Source organism: Rutidosis leptorrhynchoides, chromosome 10 (assembly GCF_046630445.1).
Source record: "Rutidosis leptorrhynchoides isolate AG116_Rl617_1_P2 chromosome 10, CSIRO_AGI_Rlap_v1, whole genome shotgun sequence".
Classification (NCBI taxonomy): domain Eukaryota; kingdom Viridiplantae; phylum Streptophyta; class Magnoliopsida; order Asterales; family Asteraceae; genus Rutidosis; species Rutidosis leptorrhynchoides.
In genome coordinates this window covers 44,680,281-44,689,366 of record NC_092342.1, presented here as the reverse complement: position 1 = coordinate 44,689,366, position 9,086 = coordinate 44,680,281, and the positions used below count along the sequence as shown (strand labels likewise).

The 9,086-nt window shown below is 37.4% G+C and overlaps 1 protein-coding gene across 1 annotated transcript; it reads left to right on the top strand.

The window, feature by feature from the left end:
* The first annotated feature begins 918 nt into the window (after positions 1–918).
* Positions 919–1,664, top strand: LOC139870230 (uncharacterized). Its single transcript, XM_071858065.1, has 2 exons — positions 919–940; positions 1,018–1,664. Exons 1-2 carry the CDS (start codon positions 919–921, stop codon positions 1,662–1,664), a joined length of 669 nt encoding a protein of 222 aa, XP_071714166.1.
* The last annotated feature ends 7,422 nt before the right edge of the window (positions 1,665–9,086 follow it).

Below are 9,086 nucleotides of genomic sequence, written 5' to 3'. Positions count from 1 at the left end.
TGCAGGTTTTATAAATGATTTACAAAATAGACACAAGTACGTGAAACTACATTCTATGGTTGAATTATCGAAATCGAATATGCCCCTTTTTATTAAGTCTGGTAATCTAAGAATTAGGGAACAGACACCCTAATTGACGCGAATCCTAAAGATAGATCTATTGGGCCTAACAAACCCCATCCAAAGTACCGGATGCTTTAGTACTTCAAAATTTATATCATATCCGAAGGGTGTCCCGGAATGATGGGGATATTCTTATATATATATGCATCTTGTTAATGTCGGTTACCAGGTGTTCACCATATGAATGATTTTTATCTCTATGTATGGGATGTGTATTGAAATATGAAATCTTGTGGTCTATTGTTACGATTTGATATATGTAGGTTAAACCTATAACTCACCAACATTTTTGTTGACGTTTAAAGCATGTTTATTCTCAGGTGAATACTAAGAGCTTCCGCTGTTGCATACTAAAATAAAGACAAGATTTGGAGTCCATGTTTGTATGATATTGTGTAAAAACTGCATTCAAGAAACTGATTTCGATGTAACATATTTGTATTGTAAACCATTATGTAATGGTCGTGTGTAAACAGGATATTTTAGATTATCATTATTTGATAATCTACGTAAAGCTTTTTAAACCTTTATTTATGAAATAAAGGTTATGGTTTGTTTTAAAAATGAATGCAGTCTTTGAAAAACGTCTCATATAGTGGTCAAAACCTCGCAACGAAATCAATTAATATGGAACGTTTTTAATCAATAAGAACGGGACATTTCAACGATGATCTGCATAATTTTGTTCTGTACGAGCTGGAAATCCTTTTAAACTATTGTTTCAAGTCAATTTTTGATTTCGGGTTACCATCACTCCCAGCTGACCTGCTCCTAGATCTGGCAAACTGTTTTATCATGGAGGAGCAAAACTATGATCGTGCGTTTCTAAATGATGAACGGCTTGAGTTATTGAGGGAAAAGAACACAGAATTTTCATGTAGTTACTCCAACCAGGTTTGACACCGCCTATAAGGGAAAAGAACACAGAATTTTCAAAGTGGTTATTGAGTGTGGGAAATGGTGAAACTGGTGTGCCTGATGCAGAGGACCCGTTGAATAGTTGTTGGGTACAAATCCCAGACACATTTTGTATTCTCGATGATGCAAATGGTTTAGCAAATCTGATTTCTTTTATATATCCCCGTAAATCACTGCAAAATCCATCCGCAATCGAGCTGCAGCAGAAAGCAATAGTTTGTCCCAAAAATGACGATGCTGATACGATAAATACATTGATCGTCAATATGGTTGATGGTCCAGTTACAACATACTACAGCTACGACACTGCAACTCCGCATGGAAATGATGGCGGCGAGTCAGAATTGTTCTATCCAGCAGAATATCTGAACACGCTTATTTACCCAGGCTTACCGCCACATGAGTTGCATCTAGAAAAGGGTGTACCAGCCATTCTGTTACGGAACACTAATATAGCAGGTGGCCTTTGTAATAGGATAAGAATGATAATCACTCAAATGTTATCAAAGTCAGTCGAGGATGAAATTATCACAGGAACAAGGGTCGATGAGAAGGTCTTTTTTCCAAGGATGAACCTCATCCACAAGGAACCAACGTTGCCATTCATTCTGAAAAGACAATAATTCCCATTAAAAATTTCATACGCTATGACTATAAATAAAAGTCAGGGTCAATCGCTCAGCAAAATTAGAGTTTATCTACCTAAGCCCATCTTCGACCACGGTCAGCTATTTGTAGCGCTGTCAAGGGCTACATCCCCGATGGATTGAAGTTGCTAATTAAGGAACATGAAGAACACAGGCCTAACGTAACAAAAAACATTGTCTACATAGATTTTTTGTCCTCAATTACCGACTACGAGGCAGCAACAACTACCTGTTCCAACTGAAAACCACAGCCAAAGATGCATTATGTACATAGTTAATTAATATATATATTTACATTTGTGATACTAATTCTTTTCTTCTTTTGATAGTATGGCATAAATAACACCACTAGGACAACTGATACCAGGCGATGGAAATAGAACAATCACAGTGAAGGTCTACCGCAAATGGGTGACTTACAGTTATTAGAACCAGGCTCCAACTGGCTACTGCTGCATGCTAATCGGGGAAATGGTATTGAAATTTTACATCTTTTACCAACTAGTGTTATCTCTTATTTACAACATATGTTTGACTGTCTTTCGAATTATACAGAACTACCCTATCCTAGTGAACATGAGATACAATGAAAAAGAATTTTTGATGAAGTCATGCACTTGAACAAAGTGTATGTTATAACAAACTTCACATGTCATGTGATATTGCCTCGTTTATACATGTTCTTACTCGCAATATCGGTTAGTTTTGATTTGGTTTTTGGTTATTAATTGAAGAATTGGTAAAGGAAATGTTAAAGTTTGAGTTTTTGTGCTCCTACGAGATGATTCGAAGAGTTATTACATTTTGGAAGATATTTGGTCAAAGGTTTGAATGTTTTCGAGAAGAAATTGCAAGCCGAAACGAAGTATCAAAGTATTAAATTGAAACATAAAAATACTGATCAGAATGGTGAATCTCGCGGTCTCGAGATACCTTGATCCGGCCGCGAGTTTGGTCTTGGCCCGTGATAAAATTCTCGCGTGCGCAATTTGTTAACAGAAGGTTCAGGAATCTGAAAAGTAAACTCTCGCTGTCGCGATTTGAAGAGATGCGGTCGCAATTTTATAGAAGACTCGCGGTTGCGATTTACCTAATGCGGCCGCGAGATTAGCTGGCCAAATTCAGTTTTTGGGTTTAGTATAAATACGCGATTTTAACCCTTTTTAGGGTAATCAGCTTTTTACTTACGAATTTTTATGCTCCAGCCATTAGGTTACGAATTTCTTAGCTTTTCTAGCAACAATTGTAGTTAGTTTAATCTTGCTATTACTTTTATTCACATTTAATTTAATGGATTCAATGGTTTACTTTTAATGTTTTTAATGTTCTTTATTTTAATATGAGTAGCTAAACTAGTTGTATCTACTAGATGATTAAACTAAGGTGAAGGATTGCTATCTTTATAATTTGAACAATCAGATCTTATTATTTCATGTATTGTTTGGCTAAGAACTGTTGGGATTTAACAAGTTTGAAACTCTTAAAACCATTTAAGAATCATTATAAAACGGAAGCGTGTAATTATCAAATTTTACTTGTTGAACTTTAAGCCAATTAAAGCTAAATCCCAATAGGATCAAGTTGTGAATATATACTTACAAATTAACAAGAAAGGGAGAGTTATATACCTCCTTAAAACAAGTTTAAGGGCTGTCCAAAATGCTTATAAGATGATGAACAATTATGTGGAACTTCAAGCCTTTGATGCACCAACAACACGCTTTAAGTTAGCTAGACCTTAGAACCTTAACTACCTTGTCTAGCAAGCTTGAAACCCTTTGTAATTTGCTAAAAATCTTGACCAGGGACAGCAGCTAATGATGATGAATATGAATGAATATGGAGCTTCTAACTTGAAGCCTCAAGCAAGTAATACCCCAAGCAATAATCCCAACACCCTTGACTTTGGTTAGGAATTGAATGACACTTGAATTAAGCTTGAAAAAAAAAACTTAGAACCTTCTTTAGGGTCTCTTAGACCCACGGTTTTTGGACAGCAGATGGGCTGGAAAAATGCAGTTTTTTTAAGCTTAGAAGTGTAGTCTCACTTGAAAGAATGATTCAAACTTTGGTATATGAGTTATGCATGCATCTTTGGACTTTGTAGTCTTAAAAGTAACAAATGAGACCAAGCATGGGGTGTCTTGGAGACACAAAAAATCTGCCCATTATGTTTAAATTTTATAACAAGAATATTTTATAAAACTTGTTACAAGTTTTATAAAACTTGTATAAAATAAAATGTATTTGTTACTTGCAATAATTTTATAAACCATTTTATAAAATATAACATAACATAATTATTTAAACCTATAAATAATTAATTCCACATCATATATAAATTATCCAAATAATTTATCTCAAGTGATTATAATTTAGAAAATCGATTTTCTAAAGTTCAAGTGTCGCGTATTTATTTAACAATCCAACCGTTAAAATAAATACATATAAAGTGTTGGTTAGCTTGTTATTGGGTATGACCCGACTTGGATCATAACATAGTGGCCACGTTAATTTAATATGTCTCTCGGGCATACGAAATACCTTCAATCTCCCACTTGCACGAGAAACATAAGAAATTAATGCAAGTGATGGATACCACCTAACGACCGTCCATCACCCCCAATATGTTATGACTTTTGCCATTCAATAACATCATCCCTTTCGAGTTCCCATCTCGAATATGAATAGGTGAATATTTCATCACATCCTTTCGTCCTAGATGTCATGTTAAATCCAAGAGATACAGAGTGATCACTCTCTTTTAGATTTAACTTTATCAGGCCTTAGACATCTGACTCTCAACGAATAAGAGGGACAAATTCCATCTTGACTACATACGTCCTAAATATACACCTTGTATTATACCTGAGCTCTTCCTTATGAACCACCATATTTCAGAATAGCGAAGGAAAGAATCAAGGCACAATACTTGGCAAATATCTGAACCCAATATGTATCTCAGGTCAGAGGATACAATGATATTCGCCTTTACTCAAGATTACATGTGATCAACCACAAAGGCTCCATTTAGTAAGTCTTGAGGGCGGGTCTTCCAATATTTGTATCCCACAAATATCTATGAACCTTGGTTGCAACCTTGCACCACATTCATCCCGTGAATGTATACCAATCCGAGTTCATAATAGTCTAAACCTCACATTTGCTCCCACAAACGTGATCGACTACGGAATTTAGAATAATTACTTATTCATGGATAAAATATGAAAAATAGGAACATAACTCAAAATAAATTAATACCATAATTATATTAATGAGTTTGAACAATTTCATTCCGTTACAATACTTAAAACAGATCATGACCAATCACTAGAATATCGAAGTCCTAATGCACTAACATGCCCTTGATGTTTTGCACCATGTAAGAGCTTCGTGAGTGGATCCGCTATATTTAGATCTGTGTGAACTTTGCGAATACATATCTTTCCTTTTTCAACTTCATCCCTTATGTAGTTGAATCTCCGCTCAATGTGACGGGTCTTTTGGTGAGCACGAGGTTCCTTGATTTGAGCAATCGCACCTTCGTTGTCACAAAAGATCTCAAGAGGGTCTTGAATGGTAGGGACCACTCCTAAGTCGTCGATGAATTTCTTCATCCATGCAGCTTCCTGAGCTGCCAATGAGGCGGCAATGTACTCTGACTCTGTAGTGGATAATGCAACAACATCCTGTTTTGAACTCTTCCAAGAGACCGCACCTCCATTTAATGTGAAGACATAACCGGATTGTGATCGAGAATCATCTCGATCAGTTTGGAAACTCGCATCTACGTAACCCTTTACAGCGAGTTCCTCCTCACCAGACCCATATATCAGAAACATATCCTTAGTCCTCCTAAGGTATTTCAATATACTTTTAACAGCAATCCAATGACGGTTTCCTGGGTTATTCTGGTATCTACTTGTCAGGCTAAGAGCGCATGACACATCCGGTCTAGTGCATATCATTGCATACATGATTGACCCAATGGCAGAAGCATATGGGACTTTCTTCATTCTCTCCTGTTCATCTTTCGTGGTGGGGCACTGAGATGAACTGAGAAGTGTTCCCTTTTGAATAGGTACCAAACCTTTCTTAGAGTTCTCCATCTTGAACCTTTTCAATATCTTTTCAATGTATGCACTTTGATTTAAACCTATCAGTTTCTTGGATCTATCCCTGTAGATCCCAATCCCCAAAACGTATTGTGCTTCTCCAAGATCCTTAATGGAGAAGCATTTGCTTAACCAAGTTTTAACACCTTGCATTGCCGGAATATCATTTCCAAATAACAATATATCATCCACATATAGTACAAGGAACATGATAGTGCTCCCACTAGCTTTCTTGTATACACAAGCTTCATCACCATTTTTAATGAAGCCAAATTTCTCGGCCTCCTCATTAAAACGATGATTCCACATTCTAGATGCTTGTTTCAATCCGTAGATTGACTTCTTTAACTTGCATACCTTTTTAGGATATTTCGAATCAACAAAACCCTCAGGCTGAACCATATAGACATCTTCCTCAAGATGTCCGTTTAGGAAAGCGGTCTTGACATCCATCTGCCATATTTCATAATCATAATGAGCAGCAATGGCAAGTAATATCCTAATAGACTTTAGCATCGCCACAGGCGAAAAAGTTTCAACATAGTCAACCCCTTGAGTTTGAGTGAAACCTTTTGCTACAAGTCTAGCTTTATATGTATCCAAGTTTCCATGTATGTCGGTTTTCATTTTGAACAGCCATTTACAATCAACTAGCCTAGAGCCAGGAGGTTGCGCAACAAGTTCCCAAACTTGGTTGTCATACATGGATTGCATCTCAGCGTTCATGGCTTCCTGCCATTTATCTTTATCAATCCTTGATAAAGCATCTTGGTAGTTTATTGGTTCATCCAAATCAACCACATAGCAACCATCAATGAGAAACCCATATCTCTCAGGAGGATTACTAATCCTACCAGATCTGCGAATGTCTTGTGTATTTTGATCATCCATCTGATCACTCTCAACATTTTCATGTTGAGTGCTAGTGTTAGCCAATTGTGTATCATCTACTTGATCTTGGACCTCTTCAAGATCTATCTTCCTTTCACTTTTGCCTTCCATTAGGAACTTAGTTTCAAGGAATTCAGCCTTCCGAGCAACAAATACATTCTACTCGGAAGGATCATAGAAATAGTATCCCATATCATCCTTGGGATATCCTATGAAGATACACTTCGTGGATCGAGCATTCAACTTATTAGGGACGTAACGCTTAGGGTAAGCTTCACATCCCCATACCTTTAAGTATGATAGAGATGGAGGTTTTCCAAACCACATCTCATGAGGTGTTCGTTCCACTTTCTTGGTTGGGGCCATATTTAAAATACGAGCCGCGGAGCATAGACAATAACCCCAGAATGATAGAGGTAACGAGCTTCTAGCCATCATAGATCGAACCATATCCATTAGGGTTCGGTTCCTCCTTTCGGACACACCATTAAGCTGTGGTGTCCCGGGTGGAGTAAGTTGCGAGATAATCCCACAACTTCTAAGATGATCTTGGAAGGCATCGCTTAGGTATTCACCTCCTCTATCGGTTCGAAGTACCTTAATTATCTTATTGAGTTGATTTTGTACTTCGTTTTGATACTCTTTGAATGCTTCAAAAGTTTCGTCCTTATGTCTTAACAAGTAGACATATCCGAAACGACTGAAGTCATCAATGAAAGTAACGAAGTATCTTTCACCATTCCTAGTTATGGGCTTAAAGGGTCCACATACATCCGAATGTATTAATCCCAATAAGTCCTTAGCCCTTTCGTAGGTCCCTTTGAAAGGTGCTTTAGTCATTTTGCCTTGTAAACAAGATTCACATACATCAAACGAGTCTAGTTCATTTGATTTCAAAAGGCCATTCTTTTGAAGTGTATGCATTCGATTCTTGTTTATGTGACCAAGGCGACAATGCCATAAGTAGGAATCACTCAAATCCCTTTTGAGTTTCTTGATGCTAGTATGGTATATTGAGCTACTAGATGATGTGTCATCATGAACTAATTCATAAATTCCATTTGAAGGTGAAGCCTTAAAATAGAATACATTATCTAAATAAACGTGGATATCATCATTAACAAAATTAAGATAAAAACCACATTGTTTTAAACGGGAAACTGAAATAATGTTTCGACATAAATCCGGTGCATACAAAACATTGTTCAAAATAAGTTCCAAACCACTTGGAAGCTTTAATACAAAGTCTCCTTGAGCCTTCACTTGCACTTTAGCTCCATTACCCATGTAGAGACTTGATGTTCCCGTTTGCTTGCTACTTCTTTTGAACCCCTGCAAAGTATTGCAAATGTGAGTTCGACATCCAGTGTCTAATACCCATGTATTAGAAGAAGTAATACTAAGCTCTATATATACCATATATATATTACCTGAGGTTTTCCCCGCATCCCTCTTTTCCTTCAACTCCTTAAGGTAGACCGGGCAGTTTCATTTCCAGTGACCCATTTCACCGCAACCGAAACATGGGTCTTCCTTGGGGTTTGCTTGTCCGGCAACCTTTTGCTTCTTGTTCTTGTTTTTGGTTGGGGTAACCATCCTCCCCTTTCCCTTGCCTTGATGAGCGGGTCCTTTCCTCTTAGCTGCCTTTGGCTTAGAGGTGTTATTACCTTTGGACCCACCATCATTGATCATTAGCATGGGTGAAGCCCTCTTACCCATGCTAGTTTCGGCCGTCCTTAACATGCCATGAAGTTCACCAATGGTCTTATCCATCCCATTCATATTGTAATTAATTACAAATTGGTCAAACCTCTTTGACAAGGAGTTTAGGATAAGATCGGTGGCTAGCTCATTAGATATGTTGAGATTAAGACGGTTTGCGCGATCAATAAGGCTTTTCATTTTGAGGACATAAGAGGATACGGATTGGGTGTCATCCATACGACATGCATGTAGCGCCCGAACCGTTTCGAAGCGCTCAACACGTGCTTGTTGAAGGAACATCTCCTTTAATTGCGTAATCATGTCATATGCACTATGATGTTCGAAATCCTTTTGGAGTTCGGGTATCATAGTCCCAAGCATTAGGCAAGCGACTTGCACCGAATCGGCACAATACTTGTCATAATAAGCCATGCCCTCTAGATCTTCCTCATCCAGTTGGTCGGGAATAGGGTCCTCCAACACAAATGCTTTATCCTTAAGTTTGAGGACAATTCTAAGATTACGGAACCAATCCATAAAGTTCGTATGGTTGAGTTTGTCTTTCTCGAGGAGAGACCTTAATGATAGGTTGTTTAGGTTAAGTGGTGCATTTTGCATGTTGTTGTTATTTGCGGCCATCTACAAAATTAACAAAGTTCATTTAAGTATCGATTTTAAATTTAATAAA

What these genes read in the sequence shown, in the direction of transcription:
- LOC139870230 (XM_071858065.1), top strand. Translation starts at nt 919, where the DNA reads ATGGAGGAGCAAAACTATGATC. An exon ending in GGAGGAGCAAAACTATGATC is followed by an intron (nt 941 to 1,017) that starts GTGCGTTTCTAA and finishes TACTCCAACCAG; the next exon opens with GTTTGACACCGCCTATAAGG.